Genomic DNA, 23,265 nt, shown 5'->3' with positions numbered 1-23,265 from the left:
CTCATGTGCAAGACCCTGACATATAACTCATCTACTTGAGGCAGCTGTTCCCTCTTACCTGGAAATGAACAATACAGCCTTTACTGGAAGACGATCATCACCTCTATCTTAGAAGGGCTCCAGTGCAACAAAGATATCACAGTCACCCTGAGGCCTAGTGACAACATAATATGTAGACCGGATCCTCTTCAAACACTGGCTGCACCTTGATATCCTGTCCATGAAAACCATGAACAAGAGAACACTTGAGTAACACCCTAGACCAATATTTTATGGTATTAGTCGTAACCCCAAGAATGCAGGCAAAACTATTACCCCACAAAAACAAGGACTGTATGGCAGGCAGAGGCTCTACAGCCCAATACTTTATGGGACATTCCAGGGTACTTGGTCATATGTATTCTTCAGATGTGCACAACACATGGACAGGATGGGCACTGAAAACGTACATTAATCATGACAGTTCAAACAGTCCAAAAACATCCAGAACCTTCAGTATTTCCAGACAATTTTAATTCACTCATAGAAACTGCTACTGCACAAAAGTGATCTCATCTAAAGAACTGGATCTAGTCTCATAAAAAACACGATCTCAGAAGAGATCATGTCCACTGGGGTTTACAAAATCTTTAGCATAATTTAGCCAAAACAAGCATCACTATCAAATGAAGTTAGGAAAACATGAAACCTATACACTGGAAACAGGAAAATTCATCTAAGACAAAGCTTCTGGAGCAAGTCCTGTCAGACGAAATAAAACAAAAATAAAGCTTCCCTCAGATTTTAGGCTGAAAGCAATTCACTGACCTCACTACTTGCGCTTTAAACAAACTGAAAAAAATTGAACAAATCACATTATGTAGTAATACATCCCTCCCTCATGCCATATAAGCAGTAACAGAAGGGGGAAAATGCACATCTTAGAAGGGCAAATGATACAAACTCTGTGAGATGCATCTTTCCTTATCATTTTCTGCCTATCATCCTAAACAATCTGACTTCATCTCCAGAGATATTACAACACCAAATATGGCAACCCCTCCCAATCCACAAGCTACATGTACTATCCTGAGCATTCACTTTGCTAGACAGTGAGCTACTGTATAAAAACTGCCAGTTCTCACTAACCAGCAGGCTAACTGATCCCACTTCTCTGAAACAAATAGTGCTGTCCTACATACTCCCGAATCCCTCTCCATGTTGTAAGCCCAGTTACCACTAGTCTTGTAAAACAACCATCTCTGTTACGTGTGGGTGGTGGGTAGGTTCTTCACACTGCCCAGCTCTCATCTCTCCTTCCTCAAATATAATATTATACTCCCTTGTTCTTCACCATCTCTCTCTCTTCTTTCCTCCTCCCTTCCTCTCTCTTTTTTTTTTTGCCCTCTGGACAACCCACATCCCCTGGACAGAACAGTAGACAGCTGTGATTACTTATGACCAACAAAACGTTAGATTCCCAGTCAGACCACAATTTTCCATTTTCTACAGCAGATACACATCTCAGCTGTTAGAACAATTGTTGAGCAATCAATAATTTTCCTGCAGCCTGCTAGTACTATAGAGAGACATTTTAATTGGCAAGGGGCATAACCTCTTCACAAAGTGAAAGTGTATTTCACTTAAATTGGAACAATCCCTCATTTAAACACTTGGCATTGTAATAACACACCAAAACCTTCCATGTGATGTGCTCAAACTAGTTAGCCTGTAATGAAAAATGCCTTAAATTATCAGCAAGTATTTTTTTAAATTAAGCCATTCATTTCTAGAAGACACTTCTGAGCTGCCAAATTCCAATCTTAAACAATGGATTGTACTTAATACACTTAGACTCTGAAAAGGAGAATGCAACATCTCTGTTATTCATAACATCTGCTTCAGTGTTTTGAACTGTAACGCCACTGACTCAGCAGGCTACAGGTTCTCCTTTAATGCATGAAGACTTGAAGGTTGTGTGGGACGCACTAGACTCTTGCGGCTTATTGAACAATGAAGTGCTGCAAAGAGATGTAGGTTTATTCCTAATGTAAGAACTGTGAGGATCAGATTTTGAAATGACGACATAAAAGAGATATATATGCACTCAGTGCATCTGTGGACATTCCAAACAAAAAAAACTAAAACAATGAGTGAGAAGGTCACTGAAAAACCAATCAGTAAAAACAAAATGAAAACTCCAGCAAAGCTAGAAATTCCACTGAGTGACCTCCCAAACCTCTTGTATCTGACGCACATGGGATATATGCAAATTATCCTTATGAACATCAGGTCATAACGAGGCCGAAATATGCATATCCACAGCTAGTGACGATTGGCTTTATTGGCCTGAAATTGTCCATTAAAATGACGGAACAAGTCATGGGCATTCAGAATCGCCAATTAGCTGAAACACCTGATGTTCATAAGGATCATTTGCATATATCCCATGTGCCTCAGATACAAGAGGTTTGGGAGGTCACTCAGTGGAATTTCTAGCTTTGCTGGAGTTTTCATTTTGTTTAAACAAAAAAAACTGGAAAGGCCGCCAAAGGAAATTCAAGAGAACCATCTAAGATGACTAATGTGGGATTAACTTTTCCAAGAACTCTTACTCAGCAGTTCTGTTAGTTAGGATGAATGCACCTTGTATGGGTGCATACTGTATCTTCACTATAGGAATGAGGACATACTAATCCCCAACAGTTCCAGACACACTCAAATGCAAATGTCACACAAAACAAAAAACAATGATATAAATGTATAAACCTATTAAATTTACAGGCCACACAACACTCATGGCAGGGTTGAAGTTACTGCGCAAAAACAGAGGGATGGAGTGTGCATGTCAAGTTATCAGCTACAGCCAGCCATCTTGAAAACCAGCTGATGTGGTGAGTACTTGCATTACCTGTTGTACCTCATTTCAAGAGACTCTCTGCAATGGGTAATACTTGTAAGAATTACAAGCAGTGAAAACAATATCCCAGGAAGACCGCAACAAGACAGGATAGAAAAAGTAAAGATTAGAAGACATTAGTGTGTTAAAAGAAGACTGATGCCTGGAATGCAAACCAAACAGAGGTGTTTGACGAAGGTATGTACTAACAACCAAGGGGCCGTGACACAGATGTTCACAATGGAGACATTTTTAAATGAAGCAATGGATGCAGCAAAATCCTGGTTGCATGATGTTTGACTACATTATACAATGGGCAGTTAGATGTCTGATGAAAAAAACAATATAGTTAGTAACACAACTGGACAGTGTTTACTTGACCATTTCCAGGCCCTTTTTATCTGGAATAACAGACAAAACAACTGTCCCATCTTTCTCAGCTCATGAAATTGACTCGGGTAAAAACCTCAACTGACAGTGCATGTCCAAGGTATGAAAGGTCCCTCCTTCCACTGATTCCCCTCTGGGAATAATACAGGGAGAAGTACAGACTGATTGAGTTCCAAAAACCCTGACAAAGCAAGTTCTCCCAAATCTTTTGCTCTATCAGAAGGCTGGAGAAGAGGCTGCTGTGATGTTAATGGCTGAAACAGTGATGTCCTTACATATTGCCAATGGTCAGACTCCCAACATTTCTCTGCAGAAGTGGTACAGCTGTTTGCCTTCCTGCCTGATGAGCCACCACATCATGGACTGCAGGACAGGACCTGGACTTGGAATGTCTTTCAACATGCATCTAGTTAAACACCTTATTCAGAGTGGCCATTTTTCTTGTTCCATAGGAGAGCTGAAGTTAGTCCTCTGCTTAGATTTAAAGCCCGTTTATAAACAGGCTTACACCACGAGCCAGATTCCAAAAGATCTGGTGTGAGTGTGACTTACTCTGATGCAATGTACCAGAGCAAGTCACTTACAGTAGAATGAGTCTTTCAAAACTGGGCCCAATGTCTAGTGCCAAGTACAAATACTTGCATCTAGTTGTTGGACTATGGATATGGGATGGTGATATCTAATTAATTCAGAATCCAATCTGATATGAAGTTTAAAATGTCTTTAAAATGTTCATGCTTTCTCTGTGTGATAATTAGCTTCTCCTAGATACATTATGATTATTTAAATGGTAAATATTCAGTCTTCTGTTTTATATCTACTTGAAGGCATTCAGTCAAGGTGCAATTTTTCTGTGTGAGCAAATTATAAATAATTTCTCTTTGCTGAATTCATCATGTGATTTGTTTTCCATTTGTTTAAACTCACTGGAGTCAGTTACAATCTGGAACATGACGCACCTGATACAACTGTTGAAATCTCTGAGGCTGAAGACAGGAGAGAAGCCTTTCATCCCATTTAAAGCTAAGAAAAAGCAATACTGCAGTCTGTGGCCTTGTTCCAAAGGAGGGATAGCCTCTATGACCAGTTTGGAAAGTACAGTCTATGCCTGTCCCAATCCTATTGATATCTGAATGCCATTCATTTTTGGGGGAGTGCATAAGAACTTTAAAGATATGACAATCTGTAACAACACTAAGAATCTGCTTCCATCTCTTGATTCAAGTCCAGGTAAATTTGGAAAACATCCTACACCTCAGCCAGTGCTAACAGTAATCAGAACTGCTGCTCTTGGATTAGCAAGTAGCTCTCCTGAGTGACCTGCACACAATTGCTGGGGCAAACAAAAGCATCTGATGTATGATAGCCCTCCCTTGTCAGTGAGAGGGCTGCTGCTTCACCTTAGAGAAGTATTGGGTCAGGTTAACAGGTGGACCAAGTAAGAAGTCAAATAACCCATCCACCGTAATGAGGGTTTGGTTTCTCTTCTAGAGATTATCAACCAGGTTCTAGAACAGATGGCTAAAGAACCCCTGCCAAAAGAAAACATCCAGAACAGCCCTGCTGGAACTCTTCTTGAGAAAAGAGAGCCTCAGCCATTCTATCCTGTCTAAGCATGTGCCTGAGCCTACTGCTGTAATATCGACACACAACTGCTGACAACTACGTGGCAGCTTACGGTCAAAGTGAAGACAGAGTCTTGAGCAGTTTCTCATTAATCTTAAACTCACAGACAGCTCAAAATTCTTCCACAGCCTGATCCACTAGGAAGGGCTGGAACCTGCAGGGATGCGAAAGACAGCTGAAGGATCTGAGCCCTAGTACAGAAAAAGAGAACCATCCTTTTGCCCACCCACTTCAAAATTTCAGACTTCTTATTAGGCAGTGAAATATCAAAATGTTACATTTCTTGAGAACTACGTTTCACCTAAGAGATCACACATCAGTCTGTTCTAAGATGCACTCTTAGCACCTCACTCATCTTGGAAATGAAGAAACAGTATCTTGCTGTTTCCAAGCTGCATTTCCTTAATGGATCCATAGAATGGACAACCATCCTCCTTACCCAGATACTCATTCCGGCATCTCTAGTAGGAATGAATGGGAGTCGCAGCCAGTTTGAAATGGATTTCTTGTGCCCGTTTTTTTTTCTTCCAAAAGATGGGATCATCTGGCAAGAAGCTGTCATGTGACTGGATTCCGATGCACTGGAATGTACAGTCCAGGTGGTGTGAAGACAAGAAAGGCCAGCAATACACCCAATGCTGGCATCAACTAATGCTTTCCAAAGGTGCAGTCCTGTAACACAGAGACAAGGTACCAGCAGACCTCAAAAAACTGCTTGAAGTCAAAAAGATAAAATGCAGACAGTGTAAGAAAACCTGGAAAACCTTCATTTCTCTGGCCATGGCAGCCATGATGGGCTCCAAAGCCTAGGGAGGAGTCTTTGGTCCTGTGTGTGATCAGCAAACTCAAGGTGGAGGAATCCTAGGGGACTCTTTCCTGGGTGAGGATAGTCAGAAGCATGCTCCATCCATTTGGACAGGGAGGTGTTTACCACCTGGACTGTATCCTCAGGGTAGATGGTTGGGTTTACCTTGCACTGGTCCCTCTCCATCTGCCAGAATGACAAGTAGAGGAGAACTAGAGCTCTCACTAGTCTCAAGTGAGGATGTGACACAAGAACCACATGGCTTTACTTCCAATACAGTGTGACCACTGACAACTGCTCCTTTCTTCATTTTGCAATGGTGCTTCATGAGGAATCATCCCCACTGCTTCTCTGCTCCCCATGCTGGACACCATCTACCACCTCCATTCTTCAAATTGTCACATTAGCAATGAGCTTCCCTCCTCTCTCTTCAGATGTCTGGCTTGGAATGCTAACCCTCATGACAGTGATTCATATCCTGCTCCACTCCCAAGCATGACACACAGTAACACTATAGGTCTCAGCTTATGACCTGGTAGTCAAAGAAACCCTTCAATTACCTATCTGGTTTATGCATCAAACTCAAGAGCTCTTCCATGAATGCCAAAACTAAAATTTCAGCTGAGTGGCATGAAAGAAATGGCATGCTCATACCCTGACCTGGCCAAAGCTTTTGACACAATCAATAGTAGAAAAGCTAAATAAAATGGGAATACACATCTATATCATCTGATGGATTGCCAAATGTCTCTCAGATAGGATGTAGGAAATCAAAACAGGGAAAGTTACCTCCACAAAGAGATCAGCCACCAGTGGTGTCCTGTGACCTTTCCTGTATGGCATCTACTACTCTAGATTAAAAGCCAATACCAAACAGCTGTGGCTGACGTTTGCAGATGACTGCAAGCTAGCAGCAAATCACTGAATCCCCAAATGACTTGGCTTCTCCTGCTGAAAGGTTTGTCTCAAATAAATAACTGGTGCGAAAATCATGGACCGAAACTAAAGGTCGTCATCGTATCTTCTAAAGTGATCTACCCTGGGGAACTATCATATTGACAATATTACCCTAAGAGTTGGCCCAAATGTTTGGATTTGAAAACTTATGTGGACAGCTACCTAACTTTTGTCCAGCACGTGCCCATTGTTGTGAAAAAGTCCTTCCATATTGCACAGCTTATGAACAAAGGAATTGTGTAGATCTCAGGATGTTATTATTCCCCTTTACTTAGGCCTTATTATGCCATTGAGTATAATGCACCCTTTGGAATGAATCTGTCCATACACATACAACAACTGGAACACCCACAGAGATACCTTACTAAAAAGGTACAAGGCCTAAGCAATATGCCATACATTGACCGACTCAAAGTCCTGCCACTATATCTGCTATCCTACAGACTGCTAAGAGGTAACTTGGCTCTGGTATTTACTGCACATCAGCAAATCAAACCGGATCAGAAACTTGGTCTAGAGATCTAAACCTCTTTTGCAACATCAATAGAATGATTTGGAGGGAGAGATTTACCTCGGAGATGACATCCTCTGGTCTGGAACAGACTCCCCATCCACATAAAACAAAGCTCACTCCTGTCCTTATTTAAAGAGAAACTTGGATCAATAGATAGGAAACAGAAAATTTACCCAGGACTGCCCCCTCTACTACTAATGGACAGAGGCAGGTCCTAAATGCTTTATTTAATGCATGGGTCACCTCAAACTATCTATGATCTGATCCCAGTAATTCTCACTAAGGGCAATAAATAACTGTGGACCATGGGATGGGCAAAGCCAATCTAATACCAAATGTGACAGTTCAATTCAAGCACCAAAAGGGAAATTGGCTAGGCATAAAATGGTCTACAAGGGCAACTAGCCTAGTACTTATGAACCTATGCTTAGAGGCTATGCATACTTTCTTAGTGTAGTGCATAACGTCAATATCCATGCTAGCAGAAGCCACATTTGTCCCCGAACATGGGTACTCTATAGGCAATAGCTGAACTCAAAGGGAAAGGAAGGCTATCTCAATTAGAGATCAGCATAATTGGGTCTCCACCGTCAGTCTAAGCCGTTCCAGGCAAAGAAGTGCCATGCAGTCAATCATACAAAACTGCACACTGAAAAAGAAAGCAACTGTGATATATTTCTCCAAATGCATCAAAGGTTGGTACTAGGCTATCGGCCATAGGGCCTGTACAAGCCTAGCCATAACAATTCCCTAGCTATTTCTTCCCACAGTATTTACTTCCCTGGACCGCTGTTTAGCAAGGGTGACTGATGTGATCCCTGGGGTGAATTTCCTACCTCCCATCCAATCATCAAGGTTCCTTTTGAACAGGGCCAAAGAGGTGCTTTGCATGACATGTATGGGCAGTCTGTTCCAGAGTCTGGGGAGTCTCTGGGTCAGGCAGCATTGGTTAGCAAGCAGTGCACAGGTACAGTACCAGCTCATAACAGTTAAGTCACAGAAAAAAATGATGACAGTATTCATATTGCCAGAACTCAGGTATACATGAAATGTACCTTTTGAAAGATTGACTCTTTTTCTTTTCATAATAATAACTAACTCCCTAGCAGTGATGCCTTGCCTTCCCCAAAGCTGATAAAACTAGGATCTAAGCACAAGACAGCTGTTCTTTGCACCTCCTTGGCTGCAGGATCGTAAACTTATATAAACTGGCATAAAAAGGGTGTAGGGCAGTGTTCTGTAGAACTGGAAATGACTCACTTGGCACATTCAGACTGCATCCTCTTTTGTACATCATATGGCATTTCTGACTCATGCAACAGCCTTTCACTTCCTACCACAAAAATTGCAGTAATACCCTAAGAGTAGGGCCACCCTTCCCCCTCTCCTCCTGCAGAAGAAAAAAAACACATGGTGCACACTGTTTTTATTACTATAGTCATTTAATCTATATTCTAAACCTCAAAGATTAAGATCCACCAGTCCTGGTAATCTGCAAACTGGTCATCAGTGCTAATGATATCTGTGTCCGTCTATTTCACCACTATTAAAAAAAAAAAAAAAAAAAAAAAAAAAAAAAAAAACAGAACTACATGACCACTTCTATATGACACAGAAACCCTATACCCAAGAATGAGGGTAGTTTCTTCCCATTAAACAAACACTACTCTGTAGCTGTGAGAACTTAACAGTAGAACAGAAAGAAATTTTTAAAAGTGCATTACGAAACTTTGTTTTAACTGAATCTTATTTTTCACTTTTTATTATTATCCAGATCATATCTCGTCCTGGAAGTACTGTATGTAATAGTATAACAGTAATGACTGATCTGAATTCCCCACTATAAAAAGCTGTTTTATGCCTGTCTGAACATTTTTAAATTTCATGGTTGAAAAAAATTGGCTAGTGTAGCATAATGCACCCACCGCTGACAGGTTATCTGATGTTATGTAAGAAACATAAGAACAACAAGAGAATGAATGGACAGTACATGTCGGTGATGGCATCTGGTCATGTCTCTGATGGTTGGGGTCTAAACAGCAGGCAAATTAGAAGAAAGGGGGAACAGTATTTTCTGTAGAAATGGGGGGGGGGCTGTAGCAGGCATAAACAGTGCATGGATGAGACATGAAAAACTAAACCTCAGACAGAGTGAGGCTCAAAGAAACAATGTGATGGACAATAGTGTGAAGGAAGTACTGGGGAGGGGTGTTAAGAGATGTGTAGTGCAAAAGGAAAGCCCCCTCTACCTCATGGTGTGACGGTGGCTTAGGCCTCAGAGCTCAGCCATCACAGTTAAGAAACAAGTGAGTAATGGTGATTAAAGCTATCTACCATCAAATAAAGTCAAAGGTGTGGGACAAAAAAAATCATGCTGAGGCTGTGTGCGCACTTGTTTTAAAACTTAGTGCATATTAAGATTCACCATAAGGTTGCCTCCATTCTTTTGGATAAAGTACAGAAATTGCATACAGATGAGGCTTGCATTAAAAATGAAAATTATGTGTTTTTTTTAGCCTTTGCCAGCTATGTTGCTAGTGTTTGGCATCATGCAATTCTGCTTGTGGTTAAGCACTGCTAGATCAAATTTCTTCCCAGGGGACTTCCAGCAGAAAACCGAACAATTTGCCATTTCAGAACTGTGTTCTAGCCATATCCCATACTAAATTTGCGGTGGTGCAGTGGTAGCATTGTTGCCTCAAAGCAAGAGGTTCTCCCGTTCGATTCTCGGCTGGAGTGCGGGGAGTGCCTTCTGTGTGGAGTCTGCATGTCCTCCCCACAGTTGGGTGGCATTCGAAAGACATGCGTAAATGGCATGCCTTCATTGAAGGTTGGACATCGAGCTGGCACCTCGGCGTTCATGAAAATCTACTGCCAATCACATTAGTGGACTGGAGTTCCACTGTTGTGACTCCTAACCGGGAAAAGCTGAAAGACAAACAACAACAACAAGCTGTTTTACTCAGTTTAACTGAAAAGTAACTAGTTGTTTGCAAAAGTCAGTAGCTTAGTTCTCTGGAAGTGGATGATGAAAAGAAGTGCAAGCCACATAAGCCATCTAAAAGGAACTCAGAAATGCAAGTTCATCAGATGTTGCCCAGGGTCTTAAAGCCTCGACTGCTAGTCCACTCAGAGAATTAAAGCAACTGGAAACTTCTCAAGAATCAGTTGTGGGACACAACAGAACTTGAACTGGGCTCTGTCATAACTTAAAAAAAATAATGAAACTCTATAAGACTTGAAGGACCCCAGAAGCTCTGTTATTCAAATAGGACATGCTATCAACAATACACACAGGATGAAATGAATATACAAAGCAAAACAGTCATTAATGAGATAAGTTTCACTTCACAACTTCCTCAGTAGACTGTACATTACATAACTAACTAGTCCAGATTGGAAACAGCCTTCAGCAACACCCCCCCCCCACACACATACACACACCATCCCCCCCCCACACACACACACCCCATATACCCCACCCCATACCACACACACCCCATCCCATACTACACACACACACACGCACCCCATACCACACACACACACACACACACACACACCCCATACCACACACACACACACACACACACACACACACACACACACACACACACACACACACACACACACACACACCATACCACACACACACACACCATACCACACACACACACACCATACCACACACAACCCATGCCACACACACACACACACACACCCCATACCACTCACACACACACCCCCCATACCACACACGCACCCCATACCACACACACACACACCCCCCCCCATACCACACACACACACCCCCATGCCACACACACACACCCCATGCCACACACACCCCATGCCACACACACACACACCCCATGCCACACACACACACACCCCATGCCACACACACACACAACCCATGCCACACACACACCCCGTGCCACACACACACACCATACCAGACACACCCCGCACACACTGAAATCAATCACTCCACCACTCACATTTCACAAAAGTTATTAACTAGAAACAGAAATTAAAAAACACATTTGTGATTGTCCATGTCCACACACTGTACAATTAAACCAACCTATCCTAAAATGTAATTAAAAAGCCACACCTAACACTCTTTTTTAATCAAATAACACTCTCCCATTTCTACTGCTTGAAGTAGATGAAGGGGTGATGTTCCTTTCCTAGCTATGGAAGCTGCCAACTGCCCATGAAGTTACCCAATTCCTTCTTGATGGTATATATTGAAGGGTCAAGTTTAACTGACAGGGGAGCTTTATTCCACTGACCAATAGTTGATCAGATTTGTCATGAAAAGAATCAAACCCATCTTACCACTCAGCTAAGTGGCCTCTGTGTCAGTAAGAAAGGACTCATTCTGGAAAGTCCTAATGGGATCAACACAGACAGAATGTAGGTTTGTAATACAGATTTTTTTTTTTTGTTGTTTTGTATAATCAGGGACACTTAAGATACATGTTACTACAGCAAAGACAGTCATACTGTTCCTATCAAGTATGAAAAAATAATGTGTGGAATCAGCTCTATTGCAAAACATTTTGAGTGCGTTAAAATAAAATCTTAGAAAGTCATCTTTCTAATTTCAGGCTGAGGCTCCCACTGACTGTGGCATCCACTTAACCTCATCCCAATCTATTAGCTTTCCATTTGTAATTATTTACTCTCAATACCTTGTTGCCTTTGATAATTTGGTCCAATAAATCCCAGTGCCCTCTTGCCCATTTTATGTGCCCCTACTTACAGTCATCCCAGTTGGTAAAATCTGCATTCCTGTGTAGGCTTATTTCTTAGAATACTTTCTGCTACTTTATAAATATTCCGTATAGTTGTTGTTTTTCTCCTTTAGGGCCTGTATCCACAGTTACACTATCCTAATTTCTTGAGATCCATCATTTTATCATCATATCTCTCCACTTTGTAACCTTCTGCTTGTGTTATATACAGGAGGTTCAACTGTGTAGCTCTATGAAGTACCCATACAAATCAGGTAATCTCAAACCAGCCTGTTCTACTGTGAGAATCACCATCGCACTTAGCTTTGCTGGTTGATAAAAACATTTCTAATCTGTACATAAAACTAAGGGAACTAAAAACATTTTCACTGCTTGTATCTTACTAACCATATCCACAATCAAGAGCTTCCAGTTTTCTCAGTTTTTGTAGTCTTTTGTTTAGTCTCTTCCCACATATCATTATGTGCCATAACAGAATTCTTTTTTAGTCCATACACCTAAATGCTTCACCTCATCATATCACCATAAAGATAATTTAATCTTCATTTATTTTATACCCCAGAACTATCTGAAATTGTCTCAAAATGTTCTGCAACCTAGAAATGTTCTTTTCTGGACTTTCTCAAGTAAAAAAATAATATAATCTGAGAATAAAGCTAACTTTTCTTAATTACTAGTTACATTACTGAATTTGTAAGTTCCTTGTTATCTTTGCCATGATGTTAAATATACAACAAATCACAAAGGGGAAAGAGGACATCCTTTGTATGGTTCCTTTGTTCTAACAAAGCTTATCGGAGAGGAACCCTCCCACCTTAATTCCTTCCTCTGACCCTTCATATCTCCTCCGAATTAACCCTATTATTCTATTAGGGAACACAGATGCTACCATTGCCACTCAAAATCCCATCTGACTCTATCAAATTACTTCTCTGTATTAAGACCCACCAACAACAATGACATTTTCTTACACTCTGCTTCCCTGTGGACCACCATTGCTGTATTAACATTGTTAAATGTTTACCTTCCCACCACTAAAGCACACTGATCTATATCTACCTCTACTATTCTCTAGCACAGGCTAGCACCAAAATGATCAGGGGCTTAAAAGACTAACTACCAGGAAAGATAAGAGGCTATCTCCCTGTACTTAGTTTCTTTCATATAGACTCCACTGGGGTGACTTTGTGTCTTACTTATTAAGCTACAAGAGATCCTGAAGAAAGAACTCTTATACCTCAATAAATCAAACAGTCCTGCTGGAGCCATGTCATTTTATCCAAAAACTACATTGTCGAAACCCATATGGTCGAGACCATATGGTGGACAATGCAGCTATTTGAAAAACTGATAAATCCACACAACATCCACCAGCAAGACAATGTTTTTGCAGAAGGGCTGAGTTTCCCCCTTTTGTTACAAAACAAAATTTGGAGTGTTTCACATGTACATGTCCATAGATAAAAATAAATCAGTATACAACTTAAAACACTTACTGTACTGAAATTGGTAAAAGTATCTATTACACAGATGTACCATACACTTCTGCTCTAACTCAAAGCAACAGTGACAGTTTTGATGCGTTTTGTAGCCAGTTATAGTCCTACGACTGGCCTAACCTTAAGTTTCCTACAGTTTATGCAAATTTCACAGCAGTTCATAATCATTTTCTAAAACAGTTGATAATCATTTTCTAAGACAGTTAGGTACCATCCCAGCTAACTAATGACTGCTGTATGCCATATTTGTCAACTGAGGTGCATTCGACTTTTTAAGCGTGACCTTTTGTTTTACTTTCTGCTTCTCCCACTCTTCTGTGACCATCGAACTTTCACATTTAGGGGATGTTTTCATTTTCTTTATCTAACATTAATGCATACATGCCTGAAACTGTTCATTCAGATAGCACTTATTTCTGCATGCTCATTTTTGTGACATTTACTGTTAGCACCCCTAGTGATGTTCAGTAGCAAACTCCACCCACATCCTCCATTTTTTCATGCCAACAAATGATGACAGGGAAACTGCCTCAAAGGATGTAGCTGTACATTTAATGAAATGTTATCACTTACATGGTCCATCCAGCAACACCCACTTCACTCAGCCAGTTTCCCTTCCCCTTGAATTTAGCTGTGGTTATTAGTTGCCAGTCTTAGTCATGATCCTGTACTGGTACCCCGGTGTGCCTTACCATCTGGCACTTAGCACAGACGAATAAAACTGAGCCGTTAATGAGCTTCCTGTGTCCGGGGTACAGGGTTTGAGCACTCCCACTTTTACTTAACTATTGTGCGAATCTAACCAAAACACTTAAATAGACAGTGCTCCCAGGCTGCCACTAAAAAGGGACATTTTGTCCAGTGGTCTTATCTGGTCAACAAACCGGAAAAACAAACAAAAACAAAAAAAAAAAACAAGACAAAGAAAAAAATGATTGTACCTGAATGCCTGCTTTTAGCTCACATTAGAAATGAAATACCACTTGGTAATTATTTTGCTGTCGTCACACAATACTCAAGACAAATGATCTACAGACAGATAATGTGCTCTTCAATGTAACGTTCTTGAGATGAATGAAGCAAAAAGAAACAAGTAGCTAAAGAAACGGTTACTCCTCACGACTGATACAGGGTATTGGAGCTGTTTGCATTAGGTTGCTCTCATACAAAATGGAACAGTATGACTATTATGAGAAATGACACTCAAGTTTGCTATCCTTTCTTTTCTGGCATGCTGTGATGCATTTAAACACTCCTCAAAGGACACCTACCTATTTTTTTCACAGGAATTTGTAAATATTCTCCATGCTGTTTTACATTTCATCTACAAATGCATTCTTTTTAAGCAAACGTTACTTGTCAACTTTGCTACTTTCCACAACAAATGGCGCAGGTTGGAAATGAAAGCAATGCATCTGTAAATGCCACTCAGTACCACTAATGACTTTTAGTATATTGGGATATGGAAACTAGGAAAAGCAGAGCTATGCATGTGCTTTTCTGTTCTTCATTACATCCTTACTTGCTATTAGTTCACTATTCACTGAGGCTTTGTTTCTCTCACAATGTGTAGAAGACATGCTTTGTTGTGCAAGCATGGAAGCAGCCTGCCAGTATGACAGTATACAGACCCTTTGGCCATGTATGTGCATATAGGACAGCAGTACAGCTCTGCATCCAGGGGACTGGAAAGAAAAAAACTGCTACTGTAAGTGAGTCACCCACAGGCTGTGGGGTACATAATACAGAAATTACTACTGGTGCGCACTACTTAACAAGGCTCTCATATTCCTGCTACTGGCCTCTGGAAAAAAATGAAAACAATAGAGTAGAATTCAAAAAAAAAAATCTTAGTTCACAAGAATTCAATTGACTTAAAAGGGCTTTATTTTAAAATAATAGAAAGCAGAAGCATTCACACATACAAGTGCTTTTTCAAGTGACCATAATCAGTACCCAATCGGCACATATAACATACCAGTACTATTTTTTTTTCCTCTGGGTACTCTGAACATATTTTTGTGGGGATCTACTGGCTTATAAAGTGAGCTAATGCATGACAACCCTAGTTCTAGGATAAGGTTGTAGTAAAGGGCCAAATAAGGATGGTTCCCTTCCCTGGGAAATAGCATGATTGCATCTGTGTGTTGCTGGTTCAAAGACAGGCATAAGGTGTAGCACAACAAACGGTAAAACAGGAGGAGAGGGTTTGCACTAATGCCACCCCTTACCACTACTTGAGCCTCCATCCTGTGAATGTCTACAGGACTGGGGCATAATCTTTGGGGGGACACTAGTATGACAACATTACAAATGGAAGCAGCCACTACATCACACAAACAGTGACAGCACATTTTGGAGTCACGAAGAAGTACATCCTCTTGTTTTCTCCCTCATTCTGTCCCTATCACAGTGTGCAGAAGTAAAAGCCAAGGGTAGAAAACAATGCTGGCAGCGGACACATTTTGGTTAAATTTCATCTGTCCCTGTAAAATACAAGTGTTTACATCCAAATAGATCACCAGTAAAAATAAACTTGCCTATTACTATATCCTGCAGTCAGTGGAAACCAGATGTACAAAAAAGAAACATGTTGTGACCACAGCAGTGTCAACAGATGCAATGAAGGTACTAAAACCAAACACAATTTAAAATCTGATGCAAGTCACTGCTCTTAGAAAATATGTTTTAGTGGATAAATGCTTCCTCTGCCCTGAACTCCCCCATCCGATGTTAAACCACAGATAATTAGCATTTAAAGCAGTGTGTTGAAACCACTCACCTGGAAGTGATAACTATCACTTACAGCAGTGTGCCACTGACAACTACCACTTACAGTAGTGTGCTGAAGCCACTGACCTAGAAGTGATAACTGCCACTTACAGCAGTGTGCTGAAGCCACTCACCTGGAAGTGAAAGCTACTATTTACAGCAGTGTGTTGAAACCACTCACCTGGACGTGATAACTACCATTTACAGCAGTGTGTTGAAACCACTCACCTGGAAATAACTGCCACTTACAGCAGTGTGCCACTGATAACTACCACTTACAGCATTGTGCCATGGATAACTACCACTTAAAGCAGTGTGCTGAAGCCACTCACCTGGAAGTGAAGAATGATGGTCCATATCAAACCAAGTGTGAGTTTGGGGTTTCCATCAGCAATGTCATCATTCCTGATGTTCACCAGCTTTACCTAAAAAGCAGAAGAAAAAGTCAACACTGAACACATCCAACAATGTTTTATGTGGCTGATTTCTTAACCTTTGTGAGATACTCATCTCTCAATGCACTTATTTCTCCCCAATTTCCTCCATCTCAAGTCTTACAGCACAGGTCTTAAGCATGATATAGACATTATATGAATAGTTCAGAGCAACACCACATCTTAAAAAGAGTTAATCATCTCACAGCCTCAGCACAAATATGCAATGGATTTAAGAGTTTCACTTCAGAAATGGAAATTGTGTAGTAACTCAGATGACTGGGACCCATCAAAATATACTTTACAACACTGACGGAAACAGCACAGGAGGTAGAGACAGTTTGGATAAGGTAAAGAACAGACAAAAATTGGATGGTGAATGAGAATACAACAAGCAAGATTGTCATTCTTACAAGAGAGGTCTACGAACAACTCCAAAGCTGAACAAACAGTATTATAAGTACATTACAAGCACTGTTCAAATTATGTATCTGCACAAATGCACACTCCTGAATGTAACAGTTTTACCATTCAAAACCCACATTATTACTACATGAACAACTGTCTGGCCACTACCATGCACCATTTCCCATGACCCCTTGATACTAAAAGACATTTACATTCACATGAAATATAAGGTTTACAGTCATAACAAATTTACACAAGCTGTAATGCCTATTCTAATTTAATTATTTTTGGGCAGAGTTATTTTTACAGCACATTTTTTTTCCTTTTTATGTGGGATGTGACTAACAGACTGAGGGAGAAGAGAACGTTTCTGCTTGACAGCGTTTCCAGTTTGGAATGCTTTTCAGAATTCTTACAATGGTCTTTTAGCATTGCTTGTTAATGTGTTTGTTGCACTATACATTTATTTCCCTACTGTGTTATATGCAACAGTGCCCTAATCCCACACATGACAGTCTATAATTAAATGCTCTATGTCACAGGATGTGGTTTACATGATACTCAACAGGTGATGGGTTTAAATTTCACACTACTTCATACCTTGAAAGGCAGCACATCACAGTAGTTTACAGCTATAACATGTTAACAACCTGCATTCTGTAGTCTCTGGGTTAATTTCACCAAATCTCTACTTGCATACTGACTGTCTTGTGGTGCTTATCCAGTTAACAAATGAATTAAAAGTAAGTACAGAAAACTCAACAAGTAGACTGTCCTCTATTAGAGAAGCAGTAACAAGAAATACTCACCAGTTGTTGCTAATTTGGCTTGCAGTGCCTACAGTTGCTTAAATAGAGTTTAACAGTGTGTGTATGTGTGTGTGTGTGTGTGTGTGTGTGGGGGGGGGGGGGGGGGGGGCAGCTGGGGTGACCAATATTAAAACCTTTGTTTTCTTCTGTACACAGCCTTCCTACTGCAAATTTAGTGTGTGCAGAAGTGCAGGCCTTAGTGAACAGCAAAATGGATTCTTGTGTAAGTGACTATCCACTGATGAAGTTCAAAGGTTCATCTGTCAAACTTGCATCCTAAGCAAGTAATAATGCCCCACAGAGTGGGTGTTACAGGGAAATAAGGGACTAGTTCAGGGGTGTTGCGAAGCCTGATGCTATAACCTAATCAAGCCTGTCACATCTGAAATCTACTGCCAAGGTGGCTTCAGTATTAATCTAACTTGGTGTGCTTTAAGAGATCCTTGATGATCCATCTAACCAGTTTTAATTTTTACCTTAAATTATTTGTTGATGTTCTTGTTTTTTTAAGCTGTATACCACACCTGTTTTGCTTTACTCCATACTTCTTAATTGTCCAGATTTTCAGAGAATGTCCAGATTTTCAGAGAATGTCCAGATTTCTGCCTTTCTTAACTCAGTTTGAATAACTTACTAAATCACTCGACTTTTATGCTTAATTCTTAATAGCGACATTTAGAAATTATGCAAAATTATACAGTACATATATCTTGCAATGTACCTAGTGGTTAAGAACAGATAAAAAAGAGAAAAATAAACTATCTCCCTGATGGATTTACATTTAGTTCAGTTAATTTGTTAATTTCAAAAGATTTTAAATAAGACTACTCTATGGTATTTTCCAGTTTATTTCATGGAGTACTACAGATGCCACGGTGGTACGGTGGCAGCATTGTTACCGCACATCAAGAGATTCTCCCGTTCGATTCTTGGCTTGGGAGTGCCTTCTGTGTGGAGTCTGCATGTCCTCCCTGCGGTTGGGTAGCGTTCGAAAGACATGCGTGCGTAAATGGGCGTGCCTTCATTGAATGTTGGGTGCCGAGCTGGCAGCTCGGCGTTTCGTAAAAATCTACTGCCAATCATTAGCGGACCGGAGTTCCGCTGTGGCGACCCCTTACCGGGAAAAAGCCGAAAGACAAGCAAACAGACAAATATTTCATGAAGTACTACAATTACTTCATGCTTTCTTAGGCATTTTAAAATTATTTTATATTTTGTCACTTTTGTCCGTTACTGCTCAGCCATTGTCACTACATTAGCGAGTGCCTTGGATCTTAGTGAGGGATCAGTGCCGTTAAGCTGTAAATGGTCAAATGGTTTGTCCAACTGTTGTGTCCTCAGATGGTGATAGATATCTGTAACATCTACAGTTGCATCATTCCATACTCTGATCCAAGTACTTGTATATTAAAGCAGCACTTGTCAAAATTAGGATATGAACTACATGTAGTAATCATAAGTGGCTGCTGCACTGACCTAACACTTCCGTTACCCCTGCAGGCTCACTTATTTCAGTCACCTTTACAGTGCACAATACTGGCCAAAGGAGAGACCTCGATTACATACTTCTACAAATTAACAAATACACTGAATCTTGCTGTGACAAAAAGGAGGCTCAGCTTTCACGATCCTTGCATGATTCATGGGTGCGTGCTACTGCAGTGACACCTACATTGACCTATAGTTGGGACTACTGCACTGACTTCTACAAGGATTTCAGCTTGAGGTGTTACTACCACTGGAGTGATCCACACCAAAACTGAGGGCATTCACATATGCAGTAAGCACTGCTTTGACCCTTAGTGAAAGCCGGGTGTTTACCGTGCATTGACCCTTGTTGTGATTATGGGTGCTCAATACTGCAGTGACCAACTATGATCCAAAGTACTTATCAATGTAGTGATTCCTTGCTGTGTTTCATGGAATGCAGAGCTAAAATGACCCTTACACAGCCTGCTACAGTAGTCGCCATTACTGTGTTCCATTAGACAAACAAATCTTGTAAGCCACAGATGCATGATGGAATCTTCTTTCAAGACAGATAAAAATGACAGTAACCAAAGAAGACAAACTGTAATATCAGGAACACAGACAGCAAAGCAATCCCAAAGGAAAAACAAAGGCAAATGTAGAACCATATTTTTTTTATTACAAAACACCAGGATTGAGCGCTTTTGTAAACCAGTTACTTCATCAAAATCAAATCAATGAAAAATAACACCATCCTGTTATACCCCTCCACTTAATCTCATGTTAAACAAATACAACTAATCACAAGTTTCTTAAAGATCCAAGCACTCCAAATAGAAAAACTAACACAAAAACAAAATTAAATCATTGTTACACTTGCAGATAACGAGGGATTATCCATACCCAGTGTTTTAAGGCTGAAGTCACACCACGTATAAAACGTGCATCAGTTTTATATAGGGATATATTTATGACAAACTGTTTTTATATATTTATATACACACGTATATATATATATATATATATATATATATATATATATATATATATATATATATACACACAGAGCAATAAAATGAAACAACTTGAACAACCAAATATATATATATTTTTTTTTTCTCTTATATTTATGCCATTTTTATAATGTTTGTTATTGTTCATGTTTTATACAAGTTTTATGAGCATTATCTGCAAGTGTAACAATGATTTAATTGTGTTTTTGTGTGGGTTTTTATATTTGGAGTGCTTGGATCTTTAAGAAACTTGTGATTAGTTGTATTTGTTTAACATGAGATTAAGTGGAGGGGTATATATAACAGGATGGTGTTATTTTTCACTGATTTGATTCTGATGAGGTAATTTGTTTACAAAAGCACTTGATCCTGGTGTTCTGTATTAAAAATATTTGGGTTCTACATTTGCCTTGGTTTTTTCTTTGGGATTGCTTTGCTGCCTGTGTTCCTGATATTACATAAAGATTCTCCAATGACAAGCCAGTCTGTATTACCAAGTTTTATCCCAGGGAAGAGATCTCCAACTCCCAGCTCAAGTCAAAAAGACAAAAAGCAGAGTCACTGAGCAGAAAAATGTCACTTAGTAAAGCAGCAATGCATTTATTGATGGTCAAGGGGTCTGGGAGAATGGAGGATATGAATAAAATCATCAGGTAATCAATACTAGGATGCTTTTGAGCTCTTGGAAATTTTATGAAATAAAACTAACCTAAATTCAATCACCTCACACTGCCTGATACCTGTCAGCACCATCTTGGACCATTCTTCAAGCAGCAACCAGCAACTTCGAACTGCAGAAAAAACTATCACTAAAACAGAAACAGTAATGAATCTTGAACAAAACAGCAAGAATGCCAAACCCTAACATAAATTAGCATGTTTAAGGGAAAAGAAATTGAATTTACAAACATAGTAATTTTTGTAATCTATTTTTAAGTGGCATTATTATGGAGTATTATAGCAATAATCCACGCCTGGGTGTGGGTAATGCTGGATTTACCCACGGTTGGGGTGGTTTGGTCATGAGGGCGAAGCCCGAGTGGCCAAACAAAGCCAACTGTGGGTAAATCCAGCATTACCCACACCCAGAAGTGGGTTATTGCTATTATGCAATGACATTATTTAAGAAAAAAAAATAATTACTTTTCTTAAATAATGGCATTGTATAATGCCTCCTTGCTGCCCTTCCGCAGCTGTCTGGTATTCTGCGGCAGTTCTGCGGCAGTTCTGATGTACTGCGCATGCGTATGCCTACGCAGTACATCAGAGCTGTGGGCAAAAGCAACGGAGAAAGCAAGATCTCCATTGCTTTTTACTGTTTCGCTATGTTAAATGGGTTTAACATAGCGAGACAGCTTTAAAATAAGCAATGGAGATCTCCGTTGCTTTTTTTTAAAGCTGTTTCGCTATGTTAAACTCTTTTTATATAGCGATACAGTGTTTTAAAAAAGACTTATACTAATGGAAAAAGTCCGGGCGACTGGACCTTTTTCCATTAGTATAAGTCGATTTACAACGTGCACGCTGACCAATCAGCGTGCACATTTTGGAATATTAATGGGGGGTCATGGTATAAATTCCAATTTTTCAAACTGACTGTGATTCTATTCCCTTCAATATAGCTTACTGATATGACAATGCCGTCTGTTCCAGAATTTACAGTCGATCTGTGAAATCCTGAATTCTAACCAGCTATAATGCATAATGTTTAGATTTTCAGATTTCAAAAATTTCCAAAACTGTGCCTCAGTCACTATTGTTTACCCTATCACCTTGTCAACAAAAAACAAATGCATACAGAACAGCATCCTGGTAGAATATTGTTTTTTTTTTTTATTTCAGGGAAGAGTAGTTTGAATACAGGGATGATCTGTTCTGTTAGTTTTATTGGCAGCAGCACCATTTTAAACTATGGAGACTACACTGCTTTAAGCAGTACTATGTGTGTGTGTTTCCCTGGTAACAGGGATACTCCCACATCTCATAGCAGCTGTACTCACAATATGGCTTGCCACCAACATACCATGTGTTCACTTCTTAAAGAAGTTTACTATAATTTAGTCAAATTCACTTTCACTTAAAAAATTTCTTGGTCAAACCCACTCATCTGAAATTAAACAAGTCTACAGTTAAATTTGCTAAAGTCTTCAAATCAGCTTACTGACATTTTCCAGCAAACTAGCTTACAAGCCAAATGTGTACCCAAAGATTAAAAAGGAGTTTCATCTTTGAGTCATTCCATGGAAACTAGCCTCTTTTATTTAAACCAGCTATAAAAACTAATAAAATGATGACAACTATTAATTTTATAACACAATCTAAAACATCATATTTAAATAAAGGCTCATTTAGTCAAGTACTAAAAGCCCTAGGCGCAACTTTCCAAACTAAGAGACATACATATTTAATTGTTAACAGCCCTGCTTTTGAAATTGTCAGAGAAGCAGAAGGGAACAAAATCAGACATCCACCTATTTTGTGATGACCTGAATTATTCTTTGTAGGATTATGGGATGCCAGAGCCTATGCCAGCAACTAATGGAAACCAGAAACTGAAATTCCTTTTGGAAAGGGTACTGGTCTAGCGCAGAAAACAGAAATAAATTCTTCTTCCTCTTCTTTCGGCTTTTCCCGGTTAGGGGTTGCCACAGCGGATCATCTGTCCGCTCATGATTGGCAGTGGAGTTTTACGATGTCGAGTTGCCAGCCCGGTGCCCAACCTTCCACAGAAGGCACACACTCACACCTAGGGCCAATTTATAGTGTCCAATCCACCTACTGCATGTCTTTGGGATGTGGGAGGAAACAGGAGCACCCGGAGGAAACCCACGAGACCACAGGGAGGACATGCAGACGCCACACAGAAGGCACCCCAGCTGAGAATCGAACTGGAGAACTTCTTGCTGTGAGGCGGCAGCACTAACCGC

At 40.1% G+C, this 23,265-nt stretch overlaps 1 protein-coding gene across 12 annotated transcripts in view; it reads right to left on the bottom strand.

The window, feature by feature from the left end:
* PLEC (plectin) overlaps nt 1-23,265 on the bottom strand; it is a 1,553,583-nt gene that overhangs the window by 282,122 nt on the left and 1,248,196 nt on the right. For all 12 annotated transcript variants that reach the window (XM_044067397.1, XM_044067398.1, XM_044067399.1 and 9 more), the window contains one exon: nt 16,537-16,629. In XM_044067397.1, coding sequence (XP_043923332.1) covers nt 16,537-16,629 — 93 coding nt within the window. The remainder of the gene's footprint in view (nt 1-16,536; nt 16,630-23,265) is intronic.

This window comes from Protopterus annectens, chromosome 3.part1, assembly GCF_019279795.1.
Source record: "Protopterus annectens isolate FY-2018-M chromosome 3.part1, PAN1.0, whole genome shotgun sequence".
NCBI classification, from domain to species: Eukaryota; Metazoa; Chordata; order Ceratodontiformes; family Protopteridae; genus Protopterus; species Protopterus annectens.
Note: the sequence above shows the minus strand (reverse complement) of the source record. Positions and strands in the feature narration are given on the sequence as shown.